General features: G+C 43.5%; 1 protein-coding gene across 1 annotated transcript; it reads left to right on the top strand.

Moving 5' to 3' along the window:
* Window positions 1–944: 944 nt before the first annotated feature.
* On the top strand, window positions 945–24541 carry LOC118848310 (lactoperoxidase-like). The gene is made up of 11 exons (XM_036757155.1): window positions 945–1010; window positions 1355–1364; window positions 8442–8559; window positions 9964–10093; window positions 10616–10822; window positions 14051–14375; window positions 16508–16668; window positions 18507–18759; window positions 20481–20654; window positions 23080–23320; window positions 24334–24541. Exons 1-11 carry the CDS (start codon window positions 945–947, stop codon window positions 24539–24541), a joined length of 1893 nt encoding a protein of 630 aa, XP_036613050.1.
* The last annotated feature ends 1813 nt before the right edge of the window (window positions 24542–26354 follow it).

The following is a 26354-nucleotide window of genomic DNA, read 5'->3' as shown; positions in this document are numbered from 1 at the left end:
AGTGCTTCTGATTGTGAATCTAAGTTTGGATTGTCCCCAAATACTGCTCCCTCCTTATAGAGTAAAGAACAATGGAGTTGAAGTCAGATGACCTGGGTTGAAATCCCTGCTCTGCTGCAGCTGTGTGACCTTAAATGAGTCATTTCACCTCCCTGAGTCTTGGTTTCCTCATCTGAAAAATGAGGGTGTTGGCCTAGGTGACCCAACGCTAAATCTAATCTAAATTAGACAGCTAGGTAGTAGCTAGTAGTAGTACCTAGATAGTAGTAGTAGTAGGTAGTGACTAGAGCAATAGACTTGGCAGTCAAGAAAACCTGAGTTCAAATCCAGCCTCAAATACTTACCTGTTGTGTGATACTGGGTAAGTCACTTAACCTCTATTTTCCTAAGTGTTGTTGTGAGGATAAGATGAGGTAATATTTCTAAAGTGCTTTCGCAAACCTTAAAACTCTGTACAGGGCATCTCAAGTCTTAATACACTAAGGTTTTGAGACACTGTGCATAGATAGTAGCTATTTACTATTATTAATCTAAATCCAACAAATGTTTATTAAGCACCTACTATGTCCCAGGCACTATGCTAAGTGCAGAGATTACAGTTAGTAAAAAGAAACACAGTCCCTGCCCTCAAGAAGCTTACCATCTAAAAGGGGAGACAATACCCAAAAGAAGGCATGAAAGCATGGGTAAGGGAGGAGGATGGGACACCAGGAGATACCTGGCCTAGGGCCATCTTGTTCCATGGAGGTGAAACCAGGCAGGGCAGAAGGTGCAAAGTAGAGTGACATTTTGATGCTCCTCTGAGCCTTTTGCTTTTCCCATTGCCATGTTCTGGTGTTTCTCTGCTTTGCCAGATTCTTTTGGGTGTTTAGAGCCTCTCAGAAGGCTGGGGCAGGGTTGACAAAGGTAACTCTTGTTGAATTGTGGGGGGTTTCATTTCAGGGATGAAGCTGTTTCTCCCCTTTGCTGGGCTCCTGGCATCACTGCTTTTGATCCAATCTCCTGCATCTGCACAGACCTTGAGCCAACCTACTGAGTCTGTAACCAATGGTAAACACCTCCTTTAAGCATATACATGCCCCCTGGCTGGCCTGGCCTGGCCTGGCACCAGATCTCCCTTTGGTAGGCCATAGGCATACTGCCTATCCCATTCCCCCTATGCTGGAGTTCTGTGACCAGGCTAGCCTATTTCTTTGTGAGACCTGCTTGTGGGTTGGGGCACTGGGACCATCTCAGAGGGAAACCAGGAAAATCCTAGCCTAAATTTCATTGTTCTCTTCCCTTCCTTAACCTTCAGCTTCCTAGTTTAATTCAATCCAGTTCAATTCAATGAACATTTATTAAATTCCTACAGCATACCAGACGTTGTGCTTGATGCTTAAAAATACAAAGAGAGAAACTAACAATCTCCAGTCGCTCATGGGTCCAATCCCACTGTTGATACTCAAGAAAGCTTCAACCCACTCTTTAGGCAATCTGGTGACCCTGTACTAGGGTGAGAAGGGGGTCACCATATCTGTCTTGGTGTGGACACTCAGCCAGCTTTAGCTTAACTGCAGTTCAGGAGTCCCAAGGGATCCACCATTGTCGGCTTCCTCAATGTCAAGGATTATGGGGATGCGCCATCTTGCCAGGCCCCCCTGCTCTTTTCAATCCCACAACCTCCTAGTCAAGCAAACTGAACTCCAAATCTTAGCGGTGGAAAAAGAAGCAGTGTTAGGTGCTGCAGGGGCCTTCAGGACCACAACTAATCTTCTCCTCTCTCTTTTCCTCTACCATGCCCTCTAAGGAAATAGCAGCAGTGCAGAAGTCATCCATGAAGCTGTGAATGAAGCCAAGAGCCATGTTAACAAGGCCTTCCTGGCTGGCCGGAACAAGTAAGTGAGCAGGGATGGAGGAGGGGACAGCACATACTCCTCTTCACCAGCTGACAACATATAGAGAATAAGCTTACATCATTCTTGAACATCCCCATAATACTTAATATTTGGCAAATTTATTGAATACCTACTACATGCCCTTCTAGGAGCTAGGAATATACAGAAGTGAAATAGACCCTTTCCTCAAGCAGCTTACATTCTATTGAGAGAGACAATATGTACATGAATAGATATTCACAGTTTTAAAAAAGCAATTGGGAGAGGCACTAGTCATTTGGGAACGCTTGATAGAGAAAGTGGATCTTGAAGAAACCTAGAGATTTCCATAGGCAGAGATGAAGTAGTGAATTCCAGATATGGGGAGCAGGGCAGGGTGGGTGGGGGAGCTAATTCATTGATAAATGGGAGATTGTTGTGTGAGGAATAGTAAGAAGGCCAGTTTGACAGGACTATATAAAAGTGGGCAATGTGTAACAAAAAAAGGCTGAAAAGGTAGATTGGGGTTTTAGATGCTAGACAGAAAAGTTTACATTTGCTCTTGGAGGTAATAGGGAGTCACTGGAATTTATTGAGTAGGGGAGTCTTCAATCAGTCTTCAGATCAGAACTCTCAAGTTCCATAGGTGTGTTTGCCCTAGCCAAGAAGAAGACAATAAAGACAATCACTTTGGCAGCTGTGAGCAGAAGGAATTAGACTGGGTGAAAAAGCAGATAGACAAACTGGGACGCTGTGGTCATAGTCTAGTAGAAGTGATAAGGGCTTTAACTAGGGTGTGTGGCTGTCAGAAGTAAGAATCACAAACATTGCCAGGTCTTTGAGGTTTCTTGAGAGGTCATCCAGTTCGGTGATGTCAGACTCAAATAGAAAGGTACTAAACTGTACACAAAGATCCCTGTGGGCCAAATATTGACTTATTTCTTAAGTGTAAGGTTTTCTGTTTTATTACATTTTTGTTTATTTTGCTAAATATTTCCCTGCACACCCTTGAGTATGAAGAGAATGTTTGACAACACACTGCCCTTGGGCAGAATTATATCTGTAAGAAATCCAGACCTATATTGTGCTTTTCCATTCTGTTCTTAAAACTCTCCCCCAAAAAGTGTCTCTCTCAGAATCCTTCTGCATGTTAGACTGATACCACACCTAAATACTCTCGATTTTTAAGCTTATCCCTAATTCAGATAAGTCAAAGTCTCTGTGTATCAAGTGTCCCAGGCATGTGAATAAAGATGAACACAAGGTGGTGTATGTGATGTGGGAAAATGAAAGGAAAAGAGAGAAAATGTAGGAAGTAGGATAAGGAAAGCGTCAGTTTTCAGAAAAGGATCCCCTACTTTAGAAGCATGAGAGGAGTTAGGAATAGAGGTTGTGTGCCTCCCACCCCCATCCCAGCTCATTGTACTTCAGACTTACCTACCTCATGTGGGGCCAGACTAAAAAAAAACCACCAATCAGGAGACAAAATGAGTCTTTGTCCTTGACCTTGTCATAAAGTTGGTCAACCAGCATTTATTAAGCACCTAATATGTACTAGGCTTTATTCTGATGATACAAAGAAAGGGAAAATAGTTTCAGAGAAACCTAGGAAGAGTTGTATGAATGGATGTCAAGTGAAGTAAGAAGAACCAGAAGAATAAATTATACAGGAACAACCTTGTAAAGACAATCAACTTTGAAAGCCTTAGGAACTCTAATCAACATAATGCCCAACCACAATTTTAGAGGATTCATGGTGGGACAGGTTTCCCACCTCCTGATAGAGATACAGTGATAGACTCAGAGTACAGATTAAGACAGGTTGTTTTTGGACATGAACAATGCAAGGAATTTGTTTTTCTGGGCTATCCATGTTAGCTTTTCCTGTTTATGAAATGAGGTTTGGAAGGGAAAGGGAGAGGGAGAGAGGGAGAGGAGGATCTTCATTTTTTTTAAATGAATTAATTTTTAAAAAAACAAGGAAAGGCAAAAACACAGCTCTTGCTGTCAAGGAGCTCACAATGTAATGGGGGAGTCAACATGCAACCAGTTATGTACATATAGATATATACAGAGCATATGGAAGGTAATCTCAGAGGGAAAACACTGGTGGTGGGGGGTACTGCTGCAAAGCCTCCTGCAAAAGGTGGAATTTTGGCTAAGTGTTGAAGAAAGCCAGTAAGATTATGTATTTTGGAATTGTGGTGCAGTAGATAGAACACCAGAAGACCTGAGTTCAAATCAGGCCTCAAACACTTACTAGCTGTGTCACCTTGGACAAGTCACTTAATCCTGTTTGCCTCAGTTTCCTCATCTATAGAATGAACTGGAGAAGGAAGTGACAAACCACTCCAGCATTTTTGCTAAGAAAACCTCCAAAGGGTCACAAAAAGTCAGACATGACTGAAAAAAAATGACTAAACAGCAACAAAAAGGACCTTTGTTTTTCCATTAACATATTCTTGGGAACTTTTTAGTTGGAGGACAGGATGGGAATTTGAGTATAATCATCTGTAAGGCAGTCCTCCTGGCTGCTGGGCTTGGCTACCCTGTTTCTAAGACTTAGGAAACAGGGCTCTGCAAATTTCTAATAGTATCCCCATGTTATATATTTAGCAATCAATCAACAAGGGTGTTTGTAAAGCACCTACTAGATGTCAGGCATCGTGCTTGTACAAAGTACAAAGAATAAAACAATTCCTATTCACAAGGGGTTGGCATTCTAACAGGAAAGACACAGCAGGACATATATAAATGTAACTAGCATAGATATAAAGTGATGAAATCAAATATCTACAAAGTACTTAAATAACCAGTAGCTTGGGAAGCAAGGAGCCAGCAGATGGGGAGATCAGGAAGGGCTTCAGGCAGAAGTTGCTTGAGCTGGGCCTTAAAGGGAAAGAGGGGCTCTGGGAGGTAGAGACAAGGAGAGGCATGAGAAATAGCCAAGAAAGAGGCCCAGAAATGAGAAGTGAGGTGTTGTGCATGAGGTACAGAGAGAAGGCCAGGTGAGCTGAGTTGCAGAGTGAAGGAGGGGGAATCATAGCCACTGAGGCTGGAAAGATAGGTTGGGTTTAGACCATATAAGGCTTTAGAAGCAAAGCATTTATTGAGTGACCTACTATGAGAGGCCATGTGCTCAAAATACCTCCTTCTCCAAGATAAAGTGTTAGTTTTTTCTTAATGCTAAAATCAAAGACGTAAGTTGGACCACCAAAGTACCTTTTTTACAGCACTTTGTGTATGTCTGCTGGATGTCACAGTCTCCCTTAAGGACAGAAATTTCACATCACCAATATTATAGATGAAGAAATTGGAGAGTAATGTTGCCTTGCCTAAGGAACAGCCTGTCCTGTGAGATACCTGAAGTGAATGCTTATTTAAGTAAGCTCCGATGAAAAATGCAGACTGCTGCATTTCATCATGGCTCCGAAGGCAGAACAGAAATCCCACTGATAGCTGAGGAGGAAGGGAATGGAATTCCCAAAAGAGATCCAAGAGGGCAGGCAGGAAACCCTCTTGTGTAGCAAGCACTCACACAACAACCTATAACCTTACTGATGGTGAATAGAGTAATCCCAGCTCCCTGCAGCAGGGCCTGTTGCCACTGGGCCTCTCCTCCTAACTGATGGCCAATCATCTTGTCTCCTTGTAGGGTGAAGAAAGTCTTGGAGAGCATTCCCACTCCCCTTCAACTGTCCAAAATCTTCAAACAGGCCACAGGCCAGACTCGGGAAGTCTTGCGCAAGGCCCAGACGTGGGAGGAGTGCCTCAAGATTCTAGACCAGAAAGCACACATAAACTTGGTGACCAGTAACAATGTCACAGGTACAGCCCCCCTCCCCAAAGTCATGAGGTTCTGGGGAGGAGGGGAGAAGGGAGGAGGGCTCTTCTTGTAGAACAGAACTTGATATTGATACCCCACTCCCCGCAAAAAGCATTCTTTTCTCTAATGGCCACTCAATGTTCATTGAATGAATGCTTAATACTTTTAATACTTGTGCATACTACATTTCACTTTCACCTACTTAGAACCATAGGTTAAAGGCAGATGGATCCTTAGAATCACTGGGGCTCCCAAAGAGATCATAAAATGGGAAAACCCACATGTACAAAAATATTTATAGCGTCTCTCTTTGTGGTATTCAAGAACTGGAAATCAAGGGGATGTCCATCAATTGGGGAATGGCTGAACAAGTTGTGGTATGTAAATGCAATGGAATACTATTGGGCTATAAGAAATGATGAATAGGCAGACCTCAGAAAAACCTGGAAAGACTTATATGAACTGATGCTGAGTGAAGCGAGCAGAACCAGGAGAACATTGTACACAGTAACAGCCACAATATGCAAGGACTGATTTTGATAGACTTAGCCCTTCTCAACAATGCAAGGACCTAAAATAATTCCAAAAGAATTAGGATGGAAAATTCCATCCACATCCAGAGAAAGAACTATGGAGTCTGAATGCAGAGCAAAGCAGACTTTTTTCTTTTTTGTTTTGTTTTGTTTTGTTTTTCTCTATCATGGTTTCTCCCATTCATTATAATTCTTCTATACAACATGACTAATGTGAAAATATGTTTAATAGGAATGTATATGTAGATTCTATATCAGATTGCAGGCCATCTTGGGGACAAAGGCAGGGGGAGAAAACTAAAAATAAATAAATTAACTAATTAAAAAAAAGAATCACTGGGGTTTCAGTTGGAATGGATCTCAGAAATCATCTAATTCAATCCCTATGCCTTTTATTGGGAAAAAGGAAACTGAAGGCCCTATGTCCGCTAAAATGCAGGAAGATCCAGAGTGGATTATAGAGTCTATTATAGATAGAGATTAATTAAGATTATTTTGCTGGAGATGAGAGGCAGCTTGGATAAAGAATTGGCTTCATAGTCAGGAAGGTCTAGGTTCATATTCTATCTCAGATACATACTACTTGTATGATCTGGCCAAATCATTTGATATTTCAGTGTCCCAGACCACTCTCTAAGACATCACATTACAGGGAAGGTTCTACCCTGCATTGGTAAAGGGAATTTTCTCACCTGGGAGTTTCCTAAACCAATGAAATCACAGGCCTAGTCCCTATCCTGATAAGTGAAATTTATTTTTTCCAAACAAAGGGGATCTGAGAGGATGATTCACCCAGGGAAAAGTACCCTAATTTTCCCTTCAAAATGTCATAAAAATGCCACTAGGAGGGGATTTCTTTGCTTTAACTATGGGGAGTTGCATGCCTAGAAGTAACAGCTGGTGCTTTCCTCTTTTTCTCCATTTTCTGCTTTCTCCAGTCTTTTGAATAAGGAAGGAAAATGATGGATCCTTAGAAATGTAGAAATCATTTAATTTTTCTGAAGAAGTAAACTTCAAATAGGATTTGTTAGCCTACGAGAAAACTCTGGGATCTTTAATATTGCAGGCTGTACTGGTAGCATCACTTACATATTTGACCTTTAAAATGTGGTATTTTTTCCACCATAGTCCCCTTAAATGGTTAAGAAATTCATGGCTTTGATAAGAAGATTTAATCCCCCCTCAGATATTTGTCTGTTAAATACATAAAGTTTGCTTTTAGTGCATATTTAATTTTTTAAAGGTCAAATCAGAGTGGGGGCTGGTGTTGAAGAGAGGGTGGTTGGGGTTTTTTTTAGTTTTTGTCTTGTTTTGTTTCTTTTTGCATTATGACTAAATGGAAAGGTTAGGGTTATTTTCCAAGACAACACCCAGTAGACAAAAGACAGCCTGTCACTCTCAATGTCTTTTCCTGCCCCCACCCAAACACACATCTTGGATTCTGTTTTCAAAAAACATCTCCAAACAATTCTGAAATTCTAATTCCAGAGTCTGCTCCTTCCACGGTATTACACTTATTCTTCCTATGTTACTAACTTCCCTTGCCCTCCTTTATTGTTAATGCCAGGGAAAGACTTGGGCAATATCAGAAAGAAAGGGGCTCTAGTCTCCTGGGCTTCCTGTTTAGACTTTTCATGCTCTTGCTCTGTGGCTCCACAAAGCCATCCACCCAAGACCTCCTTTCTCCATAGCCTGAAGTCCTCCCCTGCTCACCTCCCATCCCCAAATCATCAGTCTCCCATCCCCTATGCAGCTAACTCAGGCAGGTGTTAGGAAGGAAAGGATTTGATTCACACTAAGGCATGCTTAATTTCCCAGGAATATTGGTGGTCTGGAAGAATAGCTTGGTAACTCCATTAAATCTAGAGTCGGTGGACCTTCAGGTCTTGTGATAAAGGAAGACCAATAGACAATGTGGGACAGATATCTGTAGCCACCAACCCTGCCCTCCTTAAATCATATCTTCTACCGCCTGTGTGTGTAGAAGCAGATGGGGAAGCCAGTACACTTGAGAATAGATTAGACTTGCCAGGCCCCAAAAATATCTCCTTTCCAGTACGGTGTGCTGCTTAAGAGCTGAGTGTTACAAATCAGGGCTTGATTTATTGTTTTGTTGATTGTCTAGATTTAAGAAAATGATGAAGAAATGTTAATAACACAGATTAAACTTAGAGGAGTGTCAGGTGTACTTTTTTTTTCTTCTGAAAGGGCCTTTTTCATTTGCAGAACCCAGCCTGGAACTGCTTATGCTTTCTAATGAGGTAGGCTGTAACGTGGTGACCCGAACAGTGAAGTGTGACTGGACCAGCAATTACAGGACCATTACTGGAGAATGCAACAACAGGTGAATGGGGACCCAGGGGAAAAGTGCTCCTCCCCCAAACAGAAAGATACCTAAGCTGCCCTTCCTCATAACCCACTTACCCTCTATTGCTCCCTCCACCTTTCAGCCAGGGACCAGACCTTCTGGAAAACAGGGCTTAAGTGAAGCACTCCAGACCTCTTCCCCTTTCTCAGACAGAGTTGCTATGATAGGAAATATTCAGTGGAGACTATTGTATTATTCCAGGAAGCTAGGTGGCACAATGGATAGAGTGCCAGGCCTGGAGTCAGGAAGACCTGAGTTCAAATGTAACCTCAGACACATCCCAGCTGTGTGACTCTGGGCAATTCGCTTAACCCAATTCGCCTCAGTTTCCTCATCTGTAAAATGAGCTGAAGGATAAAATGGCAAACCAGTCCAAGAAAACCACAAATGGGCTCACAAAGAGTTATTCATAACTGAACATTGACAAATTGCATTATTTAAAGGATCTCTACAAAGGCAAAGGGATCCCAAAATCCATGTTAAAATGAACCCCAGCTTCAAGATGTGTTCCCCTCCAGATAAAATGACTTGTCCCAGATCACATGGCTAGTAAATAGAATCAGAACTCAAATTCTGAATTATCCTCACAGTTAACAGTTCTGTGCAGTTAAAGCTCTCATTGCCAAAACATAACTAAGGTAGGGCCATTAAAGCTGTGTTTCAGGGCAGAAAATTTAGAGGAAACACACAGAACTATCCAGGGACCCACACCTTCTGCCTTGCCTGGACCATCCCTTGTGCTCACAATTCAGGGGCCACTTTCTCCCTCTGTCGCCAGGAAAAGTGGAAGTTGCAGGCAGTATGGTGTGGTGGAAAGACTGTTAGATTTGGAGTAAAAGAACCAGGGTTTGAATCTTTGCTCTGCCATTTACCACTTGTGTGATCTTGGGCAATCTATTTGTCTTCTCTGGGACTATAAATGGATGATTTCAAGCTAGGTGGACTCAAAGTTTCCTTCTATTCTTAGTATATGCTCCATAATTCATAGCCCCAACTCTCCCTCTACCTGGTCCACACCCTGCCCCCCAGCAGAGCCAGTGGCCTCTTTCTGAATCATTTCTTTTTCCTTGTGGCTACCCCCACCCTCTCAGCCTTCTCTCTCCACAGTAGTGGCCAGTCCTTCAGCCATATAGAAACCTTGCACCACTTCCTCCTCCCTGGCAAACCACTCTCACCCCCTCCTCACAATCACCACCACCACCACTTGCTTCAGGCACAAAAAGTTCCACATGCAACTGTGAATTGCTATTCCTCACAGGATCCTGCACTTGGAACACCCCCTAAATCCCCCCAAGCCCTTCTACTCTACTACATAACAGACCTGTCTAAGGCTGTTAGGGCCTGGATGAAGACAGAACTATGTTCTTTCCTCCATCCCAGAAAGGACCCAACCCTAGGCTCATCAAACAGAGCATTGGCCCGATGGCTGCCTGCAGAATATGAAGATGGGATTTCTCAGCCTTATGGGTGGACTCCTGGGAAGAAGAGGAATGGCTTCCAGCTCCCACTGGTAAGAAGGAGAATTCACTTTTACGCATGGAGAAAGAGACAGAAAACTGAATAGATGAATAAGGGCTGGAGAAGGATGTTGAGACTGAGTAAATGACTGCCGTTTTAACTTAATTCTTGCTCAATTTTCCTAAAGCTCCAGTAGGTGGAAGCAAAGACCAAAAGCATCGATTTGAACTAAGCCAGGTAGAGGCAGCTGACCAGCTGGATACAGCTAGAATGCCTTGTGTTCCACGTGGCAGATTGCCTCCCTCCCCCATCCTGATCACTCATCCTGCTCCTGCACCCTGAATTCTCTGTTCATTGTTTTCCTATAAGTTTTGTCTCTCTGCCCGGTCTGAGGAGTTGGCGGACCCTCGGGCACAGCCTGCCCCCCTCACCCAGAGCCCATCATATCTTTGGCACTTTGAGGACCACGTGCCTTGTGGCCAGACCAGTCTAGCCCCACTATGCTTTCCATCCTCCAAACACCAGATCAGTCACTTCCCTTCTGTCACGCCCTCTCCTCTTACTCTTCCCCTAGGTCCGAGATGTGTCCAATCAGATAGCCAGCTATCTGAATGAGGATGATGATTTTGACCCATTCTGGTCATTGATCCTCATGCAGTGGGGACAGTGGGTGGACCATGACCTCGACTTTGCTCCGGATACCGAGCTGATGGTTAGTGAGTACACCAAAGAGCAATGTGACGAACACTGCATCCAAGAGGACAACTGTTTCCCCATCATGGTAAGCTCTTTGTGGGATTACCCTCCCTGATGATGGTGGTGATGAGGGTGATGATGATGATGATGGTGGTGATGATGGTGATGATGATGATGATGATGGTGGCGATGGTGATGATGATGATGATGATGATGGTGATGATGGTGATGATGACAATGATGGTGATGATGATGATGATGGTGGTGATGATGGTGATGATGATGATGGTGGTGGTGGTGGTAGTGATGGTGATGAGGGTGATGATGATGATGGTGGTGGTGGTGACAATGATGATGATGGTGGTGATGACGATGATGATGGTGATGATGATGATGGTGATGATGATAATGGTGGCAATGGTGATGATGATGATGATGATGATGGTGGTGGTGGTAGTGATGGTGATGAGGGTGATGATGATGATGGTGGTGGTGGTGACAATGATGATGATGATGGTGATGACGATGATGATGGTGATGATGATGATGATGATATGGTGGCAATGGTGATGATGATGATGATGATGGTGGTGGTGGTAGTGATGATGATGAGGGTGATGATGATGGTGGTGGTGGTGGTGACAATGATGATGATGGTGGTGATGACGATGATGATGGTGATGATGATGATGATGGTGGCAATGGTGATGATGATGATGATGATGATGGTGGTGGTGGTAGTGATGATGATGAGGGTGATGATGATGGTGGTGGTGGTGACAATGATGATGATGGTGGTGATGACGATGATGATGGTGATGATGATGATGATAATGGAGGAATAACAATAATAATGATGATGACTTACATTTATATAACCCTTCATGGCTTGTATGGTGTCATTTGAGTCTCACAACACCTCCGTGAAGCAGGTGCCATCATTACCCTCATTGTCTAAGTGAGGGAATGGAGAGTCACAGAGGCCATGTGACTTGCTCCTGGTCACACACAGTTATTATCCAAGGCAGGGCTTGAATCTAGGTCTTCCCGATTCTGAGTCCAGTGCTCTACCCACTATACCACCCAGCCTCTGATCATCTGCAGGGTGCCAAGAGTTGGGCTATCAGGATGGAAAAGGGCCTCGGGTCTGTGCCATACAAGCTGAAGGAGCTGTAGAAGAAAAGACTCAAAAGGGACGCGAGAGCGGTCTTCATGGGGAAGAATTCTAGGCCTGGAGTCTAGAGGACCTGAGTTGAAATCCAGTCTCAGACAATTACTAGCTTTGTGACGCTGGGCAAGTCACTTCATCACTGTCTGCTTCAGTTTCCTCAACTGTAAAACGGGGATAATAATAGCGCCTACCTCCCAAGGTTGTTGTGAGGATCAAATGAGATAATATTTGTAAAAAGTGCTTAGCATTTTCTAGTGCCTGGCATATAGTAGGAGCTTAATAAATGTCTTTTTTCCTTTCCTTCCTCCGTCCCTTTCATGTATTTGAGGAAACTAGGTAGCAACAGAGAGGCCTGAGTTCAAATTGTGCCTCAGACACTTACCTGCGGGACCTCGGGCAAATCACTTCACCTCTCTCAGCCTCAGTTTCCTCATCTTTAAAATGGGGATAAATAATAGCATCTACCCCCTCCCAGGGCAGTTTTAAGGATCACGTGACTGGGTTCATAAAGTGCTTTGCAAACTTTAAAGTATTTTCTAAACGCTACCTCTTACTATTTGAAGGACTGTTATACGGAAGAAGAGCCTTGTTCTTCTTGGATAGTGTAGCAATGGATAGAAGTTGCAAAGAAGCAAAATTGTTGTTGGTGTTATTCAGTCATGTCTGACTCTTCGTGACTCCATTTGTGGCTTTCTTGGCAAAGATACTCAAGTGGTTTGCCATTTCCTTCTCCAGATGAGGAAACAGAGGCACACAGGATTAAGTGACTTGCCCAAAGTCACACAGGTTGAACATCTGAGGCTTGATTTGAACTCAGGTCTTCCTTACCTCTAGGCCTGGTGCTCCACCCACTGTGCCACCTAGTTGCCCCAAATCAGGCAAAATTAACAACTAAAGCTGCTCCCTAAAGGGGGAGGGGAGGTGATGGATTCTCCCCATTCTCCAGTTCCCATTAGAGATCTTTAAGCAAAGATTGAATGACCCCTTCTCTAGGTTGTTGTAATGGGAATTCCTTTGGAGGTATGGATTGGACTAGAGAGCTACTGCATTCCTTTTCGACCCTGAAATTCTGTGATTCTGTTATTCTCAAGCCGTCTGCTGATGCCACTTCCCACCTCTGTGGAGTTTGCTAGGATTCCTGGCAGGGAAGGCATTATGGCTGAGAACGGTGTCCCTTTGCTTGTGTCTGCCAGATTCACACATCCTTCTCAAGGACTTCCCTTTCAGCCCAACCCTTCTGTCCTTCTTTCTCCCTCCCATGGTGATCAGAAGGCTTCAGGGAAAGAAATCATGGAATCTTAGAGTTGGAGGATACCTTGACATTCACTCATCTAACTACATGAGCCCCAACCTCCTCATCTTAGAGATTATTTGAAGAGTTGCATGACCTTGTGTGACCTCATCTCATAGGTGAGGAGCCTTTGGCTCAGAGAGGGGAGCTAATTTGGCCAAGGTCACACAGCTAGTAAGTGGAAGATCTAATACTTGAACTCTGGAGTCTTTTGACTTGAAAACCAGAGTTCTTTCCATTGTATTCATACTTTCCCTTTCCCCTATGAAAAGGAGCTCATTCACATAAAAAAATGGGGACCTCTGAGCCACAGAAATCATCAGCTCTCCATCCACTCACATACCTGAATAATATAGAACACCAATGTAATTTTGGAACATTTTACCGGTCTTTTGTTTTTCCATCACCCCCTGCCCCCTCCCAGAGAGCCACCCTTTAGAATAAAGAATAGAAAGAGAGAAAAAAAGAGTTCAGAATAAAACTAACCAACACATCAACCAAGGTCACCATTATATATGTGGGACCACTAATGTAAATTGTGGCCCTCAGGGTTTAGGAAACATGGTCTTATGGATAAAATTCTTAAATGAGCTAAATCAATCAATAAATCAGTACCTACTATGTGCCAGGCACTATGCTAGGCACTGTGAATACATAGGCAAGATTGAAATGTAAGCTCAAAGAGCTTTCTTTAGAAAGGAAGGCAACCCATGTGACTTGTATACAGATAAATATATACAAAACCCACAAGCTTTATTATTTCTACCCCTGGAAATGAGGGCTTCTGACAGGATGGGATGGGCCCACAGTCTTGCCAAACCTGCTAAGGTACTTCCTGTTATCTGTTTTAGTTCCCACCTGGAGATCCCAAGTTGAGTAAACAAGGACCCTGCATGCCCTTCTTTCGGGCTGGCTTTGTCTGCCCTACACACCCCTTCACTTCAATGACCCGAGAGCAAATCAATGCCTTGACTTCCTTCCTGGATGCCAGCATGGTTTATGGGCCTGAACCACTCCTAGCCAACAAACTCCGGAACACAAGCAGCCCCCTGGGCCTGATGGCAGTCAACGAGGAGTTCTCTGACAATGGATTGGCCTTCCTGCCCTTTGACAACAAGAATCCCAGTCCCTGTAAATTCATCAATGCCACTGCTGGGGTCCCCTGCTTCTTGGCTGGTAAGTGCTGTTGACGTAGTGCCCATGTTTTCCAAACCAAAAATTGGGGTCCATCATCTGATTAAAGACAGATACTCCTTTTGTAAAACCCCACTAAAAGTCTACTTTCTTTTCCCGAAATTGGGACTATCCTGGAAAATCTGGGACATATGGACTGCTACACCTACTGAGAAGCAGAGAATGAGGGCCAAGAGAAAGGAGGGGGGAGGACATTGTAAGGGGTGGTGCAAGGACAAGAAATGGGGCAGTCTACCAACCATAAAACAGACCAGGAAAATTCCCATGATGCCACATGCAGTTTTTAGGAGGAGAAAAGCCCCTACTGTTACCTTCTCACCTATATCCAGGGAAAATGGAAATAGGGCAGATTATCCCACAGGCTCTGGTCAAATGCCCAGTTGGCCTTTAGAATAAGAATAGGTCAGGATGATAGAACTGGAGCAAGAAGGAAACTTAAGGTCTATCCATGAACCAGATCTTTCAAGGAAACTGGAAGTCTATCAAATCCAACCCCCTATTTACAGATGAGAAAACTGAAGCATAGAGAAATTAAGTGATTTGCCCAAGATCTCACAGCTAGTAAGTATCTGAAGCAGGTCTTACTAACTCCAGGTCCAATGCCCTGACCATTATATTGTACTATCTTTCTGTACCATGCTGACTCTCAATGCTGTCAGGAGGTGGTAGATAAGGTCAAGAATTGTCTTAAGAGCCCCAGGGCTCCAGATAAAAACTGGAGAAAATCACATTGAGGGAGTCTAGAAGAATAGAGATATCCCAAGGAAGAGAGCTGAAGAAAGCAGAGGTGTGTTTTGAGAGGCTTTGAGACAATGGCCTGACTGAGACAGGCTGAGAGGCTCCCTGTGGGTCACCTAATAGGAGGTCTGGAATACCCAGGGTACAGTTATTGTGGGGTTAGAAAGGAAGAAGATGAGATAAGAAGAAAATTAGTTCAGACCTTTATCGCCTCTCACCAACACTATTGTAATAGCCTTCTAAATGGTCTCCGTGCTTCTAGTTTTTCTCCTTTTCAATCTACCCTCCTCGCAGTTGCCCAAGAAATATTTCTGAAACATAGACATGTCACTCCCCTGCTCAAAAATATTCAGTGGCTCCCTATTTCCTCCAAGAGATAAACTACAAAATCCTTGGTCTGACATGTGAAGTCCTCCACCAACTGGCTCCCAACAAGCTTTATAGCCAGTCGTATTTCAGAGTATTCTCTCCTATTCACTCTCCTTTCTACTCACACTGGCCTACTGGCCATTAGACATAAGGGAAATCAGACCTCAGACACTTACTGGCTGTGTGATCCTGGGCAAATTATTTAACTTCAGTCTGCCTCAGTTTCCTTGACTGTAAAATGTTGTTGTGAGGATTAAATGAGATAATATTTGTAATAGTGCCCAGTACAGTGTCTGGCACATAATAGTCATGTAATAAATACATATTTCCTTCCTTCAAAGCACAGCTTAGGTGCTACCTCCTACTAGAGCCTTTCCCTTATTCCCATTTTCCCCTCTCTGTCTCTCTCTGCCTCTGGCTCTGTCTTTCTCTGTCTCTGTCTCTGTCTCTGTCTCTCTCTGTCTCTGTCCATCTCTGTCTCTGTCTCTGTCTCTTTCTGCCTGTCTCCCTCCCTCCTTCCCTCTCTCTCCCTGTCTCTCTCCTCTCCTCTCCTCTCATCTCCTCTTCTCTCCCTCTCTCTCTGTCTCTCTCTCTGCCTGTCTCCCTCCCTCCCTCCTTCCCTCCCTCTCCCTCTCTCTCTCACTCTCACTCTCGCTCTCCCTCTCCCACTCTCTCTCTCTCTCTCTCTCTCTCTCTCTCTCTCTCTCTCTCTCTCCTAAAATTATTTTGTAGTTACTTATCTGTGTGCATGCTATATATCCACACACACTCCCCAGCAGAATGCAATCTCCTTAAAGGCAGAGACTGTTTTATTTTTGTCTTCATATCCCCCACTGCCATGCACACTTAGTCCATAAAACAAACCAAATGGAATTGAAATGACTTAGAAGCAAGGCCCATGTGATAAGGAACCTAAATCCTAAGGTGATTTCCCTTTGTTTCTCCTGCCTCACCTCTCTTCTTCCTATGACTGTTGGAGAATCCAAAAATTTCTTTGGTTTCCTTAGGTGACTCCCGGGGCAGTGAACAGACTCTGCTGGCAATCTTCCATACCCTTTTTTTACGGGAGCACAACAGGTTGGCTGAAGAGCTGAAGAGGCTCAACCCCCATTGGGATGGAGAAAAAATCTACCAGGAAGCCCGGAAAATTGTGGGTGCAATCACACAGGTAGGGAAGGAGATTGCATATTCACATCTGCTCTGCTATAGTCTTTTTAAATGTAATTTTTATTTTATTTAACTTTCTTTTCAATTAGTAAGCATTTATTTTCTCCCTTTCCTATTCTCCCCTCAGTGGGAAAAAAAGGAGAAGAAAAAACAAAACTCTTGGAACAAATACGTATAGTCCATTCCTCTATTGCCCCTGTCTTAAATATATTTCTTATTCTGAATCTTGAATCCATCGCCTCTCTGTCAGGAAGTGGGTAGTATGATACATCACTGGTCCTCTGGAATCATAGCTGGTGATGCATTGATCAGAGTTCTTAAGTCTTTCAAAGTTGTTCGTCTTTACAATATTGTTGCTATTGGTCCATTTTTCTGTTGGTTCTGCTCACTCCACTCTGCAGCAATTCCTACAAACCTTCCCAGGTTTTCTCAGGAACCAGCCCTTTTCTCAGTTCTTAGAGCACACTAGCAACTACATTCCCTTCCTCAGCTGATATGCATCCCCTTAGTTTCTAGTTCATCATTACAAAAAGAGTTGCTATAAATAATTTTGTGCCCACAGATCCCTTTTCCTCCTTCTCTGTGCTCTTTGGAGGATAGCCCTAGTAGTGGGTCAAAGGGCATGCAGGATTCGTTGACTTTTCAGTCCCTGTTCCAGATTGCTACCCAGAATGACTGGACCAATCCACAATTCCATCAGCAGCGCATTAGTTTTGTGCATTTATTTTCCCCTTTACCCTAGTTTTCCTGGACCAGTATTTCTCCTCCTAGTTCAGGGCCATATCCCTTCTTCCTCTTTTCTTTACCTCTGATTTCCTTTTCTATCTTTCCATCCCCTCCCTCGATCCTTTTATTTCTTCTTTTGCCACTGTTCCGTATCTTCTTTCATCATCCAGCTTTCTTTTTCAAATAAAACATTGGATTTGTAACATCGCAGAATCACGTTGTGCTCCTATCACTCAGATTTTCCCAGCTCTGCAACTTACCAGCTGTGAGACCCTTAACATCTATGGACCTGCTTCATCCCCTCCTAAATGGGGGTGTTTAATATTTGCACTACAAACATCCCTAGTTCACACTCCATCTCAAATTGGAAGCCATTCCTGAAAGCCTTAGTTATTAGGAAGTGGGCGGTGTGATTCATTACTGGTCCTCTAGAATCATAGTTAGCAATTGCATTCATCAGAGTCCTTAAGTCTTCCTGAAAGTCTTAGCTATTAGGGGTCTTTCCCTCCTCAAATCATTGTGCATGTATTTATCTGTTTATATATGTATCCACCACTACCACTGCCTCTCCCTGCCAAATGGAATGTGAGCTCCTTGAGAGCAGGGACTTTTTTCAACTTGTTGGACTGGATTGCTATCTGCGGCCTCATCCAGCTTAAATATTCTCCAACTATGAGATAGAGTTAAAGACTGAGCTAGTGACTTCATTGGCATAGGAAATTCCTTCTAACAATACAGGTGTGCACTTTCTCTACAACTCAGAGTTTTGCCAAGAGCAATGAAGGGTTAAGTGAGTTGCCCAGGGGCTCACAACTAGTATGTGTCAGAGGCAGGACCCGAACCCAGGTCTTCTGGGCTTTGGGGCTGATTCCCTATCTACTCCATCATGCTGCTTCTCTATGATCCTATGGAAAATTTAGCCTTTTTGTCTTGTCTTCAATAGAAACATAAAATAGCTGTCCTTTCTCACTCAGACCATCTCTATTCACCATCACCAATAGCACAATCTCTGTTCAGAGACAGACTGTTAAAAAGCTTCATCAAAGATTTCCTCCCTCAAACTTAAAGGTCTCAGCCCTCTGTCACCTGTTCTCCTTGGTCCTTTTCTCCCAGGTTATCACCTATGAAAATTACCTGCCTTTAGTGCTGGGGGAGGAGCTAGAGAAGGAGATTCCCAAGTACGCGGGCTACAAAGAATCAGAAGATCCCCGCATTGCCAATGTCTTCACCATGGCCTTTCGATTCGGTCATACTGAGGTCCCGTCTATTATCCACCGACTGGATGAGCGTTATGAGCCCTGGGGCTCAGAACCAGAGCTTCCTCTGAATACTCTCTTCTTCAATACCTGGAGACTGGTAAAAGATGGTAAGTGTCTACCGGGAGGGCTGTTCGCACCACTCCTTTCACTTCTACTGCCTCCCTCTCCTGCTTGCTCTAACCATTACTAGACTGCCCACTCGCTCCCAACACTAAGGGTCTCAAGGGTATCTGACTTGATTCTTCCCTTATTTGCATGCCCCAGATTTCTCTGAGCACTATGGGAAGACTCAATGGGCAATGACTTCGTTTAAGGTTTCACAAATGACATCCCACAAAATCCAAATGATATAACACCTTTCCATGATAAAAATTCAGTGTTAGTGATGTTTTTCCCCTCTCAGGTATTAAATGTGAAGTTATTTACACATCCAAAAATGAATTTTGAGGCAATTTTCAGTGTGTAATCAGGTTGGCTTTGTACAGTGCATCGAGTACTGAACTTGGAGAAAGGAAAACCTGGTTTCAGATCCTGCCTCTGATATTTCCAAGCTGTGCACTTGTAGTCAAGTCCCTTTACTGCTCTGAGCCTCAGTTTCTTCATCTGCAAAATAGAGACAATAATATCTATAGTAGATCCTTTACAGGGCTATTGTGGGGAATCAAATGTGATTGCATATATGAAGTGCTTTGCAAACCTTAAAGCGCTATACAAGATATCATTATTTTTTTTGTTTCCCAATTCCCCCAATCTTCCTTTCTCCCAGGGATAGTCCATAGCTTCAGACCACCACTTATGGTTTCATCAGTTGAAAGCCCTAAAGATTTCTATATTCTATATATAATCATTTTAAAGATACTTTAACCTAAGTTCCTCCTCTGTAAAATGAGGGCATTGGATTAGAGGAAGACTAAGGTATCTCTAAGGGGCACAGGGTGCCAGGCCTAGAGTCAGGAAGACTCCTCTTCCTGAATTTAAATCTGGCCTCAGACACTTACTAGCCATATGACCCTAGGCAAGTCACTAAACCCTGTTTGCCTCAGTTTCCTCATCTGTAAAATGAGCTAGAGAAAAAAATGGCAAACCACTCCAATGTCTCTGCCAAGAAAATCCCAAATGGGATCATGAACTGTCAAACATGACTGAAATAACCGAACGACAACAAAAATGGTCCCTCTTGGATCTCACGTTCCATGATTACGTGACAATAATCCTAAGACTTGGAAGTATCTTGAAGAGGGCATGGGATAGAGAGAGCCCTAGGTCTCTGCTGTCCAGTTATAAAGAGTCAGCTCCATAGCTATTCCTCTTCCTTTATTGCCAAGATGAAGTCATGGGATCATGGGATCATAGATGCAGAGCAACAAGGGACCTTGAAGGCCCTCTAGTCCAAGCCTCGAATTTTATACACAAGATAACTGAGGCTCAAAGAGTGACTTGCTCATTCTTCCACAGCTAATTAGTGCCAGGGGCAGGATTTGAACCAAGGTCTTCATATTTCCAAGGCTATCATGCTCTCTGCTAGGCCTTTCTGCCTCTGGTGGTGTATCTAGAATCATCCCCAGGATTCAAAATGTTTCTCCAGCACCACAGTTAAAGGTTCTTCTCCTTCTGCTTCTTCAGCTGGCGATGGAGAAGGAGGTCACTTTGACTATCTGGGGGTCAGAATAACCAGAGGTCGAAATACACGTGTTCAATACACAATATGTGGTCACCAAGTCAAAGTAAAGATCTTGCCTTCTCCCTACTCAGGCTGCTTTTTTGGGGCTTGTTTCCCCTTTGAGCCTACAGCGTCTTAGGGTTCATGTCTCTGGCTATCATGTTACAGGTGGAATTGACCCCTTTGTCCGTGGCATGCTGGTCAAGCCCTCCAAGATGTTGAAGCAAAATAAAATGATCACTAGTGAATTGCGAGACAAACTTTTTCAGTCAACTGGGAAGATCCATGGATTTGACTTGGCCTCCATCAACTTGCAGAGAGGGCGGGACCACGGGATGCCAGGTGAGACAGGCCTGAATGTAGAACAGGCAACCCTCTCCTTTCATATAGGGCTGCTGAAGGTTCCTCATACCAAGTTCATCATTGGGAATCTAGGCCATCCTCAGACTGCAGAGGGCTGCTGGGGTCAGTTCTTAAGGTCCACTTTTCCTATTTCACAAGTGGAGAATCTTAGGTAATTCCCTAGACCAGTCTGGGTCTCAGTTTCCTCATCTATAAAATGAGACCAGATTTTTTTTAATTTATGGAATGAAACAAGCATTTCCATAACATGGTACAATTTAAAAAGATGATTGCACACAAAACTACAAATCACTATGTACAACCTGATATTCCTTTTAAATGAGCAACAACGTTATGTAAATTTCCTCTTTTTCTCCCCTTTTTTCTCCTCCCCTTCCTGCCTCAGAGACGGCTGCCATTAGACACAAATATGTGTGTGTGTGTGTGTGTGTGTATGTATGTAGGCATGTATATAAAATCGTTCTATACATCCTTCTATTTGTCAGTTCTTTCTTTGAATGCAGATAGCATCTTTCTTCATGCATCCTTTATAGTTAATTTGAATATTTATAATAGCCAAAATGACTTGGTCACTCAAAGTCATTCTTAAAACAATATTTCTGGCCAGATTAGATTAGATGACTACAGTTTTTTCAGGCTCTAAGATCCTATGATCCTCTACCCGTCTCTGGTGCACAGCTAAATTTTTTTAAAGGTCTAGCTCTGATCAAAGCAGGGATCGATTATGACCTTAAGCTGCAGAGAAGGTGACAATCAGCATTAATAGAGGGAGTTTTCTCCCCTGAGAGTTTCAAAAGTCAATGAAAATACTGGTGGTTAAGTGACTTGCCCTGGGCCACACAGCTACTATGTGTTGGAACTGAAATTTGAACCCAGATTTTCCTGGCTTCAAGGCCAGTATTCCATTTACTACATCAGGGCTGCTTCTTGTAACAGTTTGTATATACTTTGGGGTGGTTTTTAGGGAGGAAGGCAGAGCAATTAGGGTTAAATGATTTGCCCAAGGTCACACAGTTAATAAGGGTGTCAAGCGTCTGAGGCCAAATTTGAACTCAGGTCCTCCTGACTCCAGGGCCGGTGCTCTACTCACTGAGCCACCTAGCTGCCCCCAACAGTTTGTATATACTTTTAAGAAACTGTATATAACAGGAAAACAGTAACTGTTAAGTACCAATAAGAAACTAAGTTAAAAATGTTAAAAATGATTAAGAGAGATGAGGGAGGAGCTCAAGAAAGGAGAATGGGGGGTGGGCTGAGGAGGTAAGAAAAGTTTATTTCTGCTGCTCTAGCCTCAGACACTTACTGTGTGACCCTGAGCAAATAACTTACCCCTGTTTGCACTTGTAATCAATCAATTAAGATTTGTGAAGCCCCTACTATGTGCCAGGCACCCACCAGCATGCTATGGCAGTAATCCATGTGTGAGGTGATGACGGCCTGCATGAGAGTGGGGGCAGTGTCAGAAGAGAGAGCAGAGCATTTATGAGAGATGTTACAAAGGAAAAATCAACAGACCTTGGCCACAGATGGCATACGGGTGGATGAGAAATAGTGAGGAATCCAGGATGACTCCTAGCTTTGAGCCCGAGGGACTGGAGGGACGGTGTTGCCTTTCTTTAGCCACTAGAAACAACAGGGCTCAGTGCCTAGTTAGCAAAAATAAATAGTTGAAATAAGTTACTACTCTATTTTTTTGTTGGGGGGGTGGCAATGGGGTTAAGTGACTTGCTCAGAGTCACACAGCTAGTATTTGAGGCCAGATTTGAACTCAGGTCCTCCTGACTCCAAGGCTGGTACTCTATCCATTGTGCTATCTAGCTGCCCCATTACTATTCTATTTAATCAACTCCACTGGCTCCTTCTTTTACCTCCAAGATCAAATATGAAGTCCTCTTTATATCTGACTCTTAAAGCCCTTCACAGCCTGGCCCCTTCCTACCTTCCCTGTCTTCTTACACCGTATTCTCCTCCATATACCCTGTAATCTAGAAACCCGTGCCATCTTAATGTCCCTTGAACACAAGACTCCGTCTCCCAATTCAGGGCATTTTCACTGGCTGTACCCCTGTCTGGAAGATTCTCCCTTCTTACTTCTACCTGCTTGAAGGAAGCTTCAAAACTGAGTTCAAATCCCACCTTCTGCAGGAGGCTTTTCACAGTCTTCCTCGCTGCTAGTGCCTTCTCTCTGAGATTGCCTTTCATCAACTTTATCTCAATCTTGTATGCACGTAGCTGTTTTGTATGCTGTCTCCCCTATCAGAATGCAAGCTCCTTTGAGGTTCGAGATCATGTTTTTGCCTTTCTATCTCCAGTGATTAGCACAATGTCTGGCCCATAGTAAGAACTTAATAAATCCTCGTCGGTTGATTGGCTGTCTCTACCTTCCCCCTAACCCAATCCCCAGGGTACAGTGCCTGGAGACGCTTCTGTGGCCTCTCACAGCCTAGTACAGTAGAAGAACTGAGTGTCGTGTTGGGAAACAACAGGGAACTGGCTCAAAAGTTCATGGATCTGTATGGGACCTCGGACAACATTGACATGTGGATCGGAGCCATCGCTGAGCCCTTTGTGCGAGGGGGCAGAGTTGGGCCCCTCCTGAGCTGTCTCCTGGGGAAGCAATTCAGAAAGATCAGAGATGGAGACAGGTGAGTGTCCTCAAGCTAAAAAAGATGAGACAGAAGGAATGGGAAAAGTGATATTGACAGTATCAAGGGACATCCTAGAATAGCAGAAAGAAAACAGGACTGAAAGTCCTAAGAGCTGGCATCTAGTACTTCCACTAACCAGAGCTTACCTTGGACAAGCCTCTTGCCTTCTCTAGGCTTATCCTCTTCTGTAAATTCTGGGGTTTGAATTCTGAGGCTTTTTCCAGCTTCAACATCCTATGACTCTATATCTTCTTGGCATAAGGGTGGAACTTTTTTATCCTCACTAGGATTGGTGATAAAAGTTCTTCCTTGTCTTTCATTTTTATTCCCCTTGATGACAGACTTTTATACTCCACAGTATGGAGAAAGGAGATAACCTAGTAAGGGAAGGATATTCTCAGACTGGTTTCTAAACTAAGGGTTGTCTCTATCCCTGTCTGCCCCATCCTCAAGGTACATACACACATCACCCCTTGTCAAGGAAGAATCTGTTGGTTTTTCACTTAAGGCCCATTATTAACATCTCACCTTTATGCAACAGCCTTCTGGCTTCCAAACTAGCACCCACCCAAGTATGTGTGTCCATTGTCAAGTGGGTGTTTCTGAGGTTGAGTGAATTATAGTCCATAAGTATAATACAATAGGCAAGCTTGAGGACCACGACCCAAGTCCTTCAGTCCTTGAAGGGCTGTCAGATAGAAGAGAGATTACCCTGCATTTGCTTGTCCCAAAAGGGAGAACCAGGGAAAAATGGGAAGTTGCAAAGAGGTAAATATTGAGTTGATGTTCAACACCCCAAAGTGAAATGGGCTCCCTTGGCAAGTAATGGGTTCACCCTCTTTGAAGATCTTCGGAACAGAAGCTCAATGACCACTGGTTGGTTGTGTTGTAGAGAGAATTCCTGTTTAGGAACAACTTGGGCTGGGCCACCTGTAAGGTCCCTGGCTGGTCAGAGGCTCAGCAAGGGGCAGGGAGAGTGCCATTTGGACACCTTCTTTCTTCCCCTGTAGGTTCTTTTGGAAGAAACCTGGAGTGTTCACCCCACAGCAGATAGAAGCCCTGAAAAAAGTCACCTTTTCTCTCCTGGTCTGTGATAACACCCACATCACAGAAGTCCCCATCAATGCATTCAAGGCCAACAGATACCCTCAGGACTTTGTGAACTGCTCAGACATTGAGAAGCTGGATCTTTCCCCCTGGATCTCTAGGAGTCATTGAGGCAATGCCAACAATAAGACATCAACCTTCTCATCAAGTACCATTAAGAAGATGCCCCACCCTGTCCAGGGCACTATTTCAGGGAAGTTAAACCTGACTCTTTTGACTGGCATTTGAGGCCCTGCACAATCTGGCCCTAACCTACTTTTCCAATCTTTTCTTCCAGTATTCCCAAAATGGTGCCTCTTATCCAGCTAAACTGGTTGACCCTGTTGACGGAATGTCCCTAACACTTACCGTCTCTGTCCCCAAGCCTGTGCTCATCATGCCTCCTCCCATCCTTCCTACCTATCGAAATCCTGTTTGTCCTTCAAAGTCCAACCCAAGTCTATTTCCTCATAAAGCTTTTCCTGGCACTGCTAATTAGCACTGATCAAAGCTTCTCTTTAGTCATCTTTTCCTTTATTTGCTTAGGCATCTTTCTTTCTGTACTTTTCTTATCTTCCTGGAAAGACCAGGCACTCTTTTAGCAAAGAGGTCAAATTCATCCTTGTATAGTAGCTGCTCCATAAGCATTTCTTGATTAATAAACTGATTGAAGCTGCGATTTCAACAGTGCAATTACACATCACAGACCAGATGCAAAAGTCTCTGTAATAAACTTAATAAAGAGTGAAGTCCTCACAGAACAGGAATATTTTGTATTCAGAAGAACCTAAGAATTTCCAGAGAAGGATGCTGCATACATACATTGTCCAAAATGGTCACTGGACTAGCTGCTTTTGTTAGCTGCTCTTCTCATTAACTAAAGAAAATTCAGTTTAGGGAGCTTGGGAAAGGGGTAGGGTTATGAGGAAATGGCAGTGGTGTTCAGACAAAAGCATTAATTAAGGTTATTTTTAAAAAGAAGAACCCAGGGACACAGGGAATAATCATAGCTAGTGTTTATATACCACTTTGAGTTAAACAGTATGTTTTGCATGTATTATCTCATTCGATCGTTACAACCCTGACCAAGATAAAATTAGTTCCCTCATTTTACACATGAAGAAACTGAGACTGGGGGATGTTAAGTGACTTGCTCACAGTTACCCAGCTAGTAAATGTTTGGGATGGAATTTGGTCTTCCTGATTCCAAGTCCAGAGCTCTATCTAGTGGCAGAGGGTTCAGGGTCTCTGGCTGGTAAGAATTGGACAGAGTGATACTTTAGGAGGTAAGCTGCTCTTGATGAAACTAAAGCAGGGGGTTTTAAGTTTGGAGGTATCATAGACTCCTTTAGCAGTCCAGTGAAGCCTATGGACCACTTCTTAGAATAATGTTTTTAAATGTATAAAATAAAATACATAGGATTACCAAGTAGCACAGTACTGGGTCTGAGTTAAAATCTGGCCTCAGACACCAGCTGTGTGACCCTGGGCAAGTCAGACTCTGCCTCAGTTTCCTCACCTATAAAATGAGCTGGAGAAGGAAATGGTAAAACTACTCCAGTATCTTTGCCCAGAAAACCCCAAATGGGGTCATGAAGAGTTTTACAAGGCTGAACAACAAAAGGATTACAAAGGAAACTAAATATTAGTGATAGTAATTTTTTTCTGATCCAAGTTCACAAACCCCTTGAAATCTATTTAAAAACCTGTGAAGAGTGAGCAGGGGAAGCCTGTGGGCCACAAGTAAGAACCCCTGCCCTGAGGCCAGAATGAATACCCTACCTAGCGCCAACTCAGCACTGCACCCCAAAATGCCATCTACTTCCCCTTTCCTTCTTCCCGCTTAGTGCTAGAGAACATGCCACTGAGCAGAGAGGGAAAGGAACCGAATTGAATATGTCAGCATTATTACTCTTTCTTAGGCTGTGACAACCTTTGGAGGGAC

Source organism: Trichosurus vulpecula, chromosome 4 (assembly GCF_011100635.1).
Source record: "Trichosurus vulpecula isolate mTriVul1 chromosome 4, mTriVul1.pri, whole genome shotgun sequence".
Classification (NCBI taxonomy): Eukaryota; Metazoa; Chordata; class Mammalia; order Diprotodontia; family Phalangeridae; genus Trichosurus; species Trichosurus vulpecula.
This window is presented reverse-complemented; position numbering and strand designations above follow the sequence as displayed.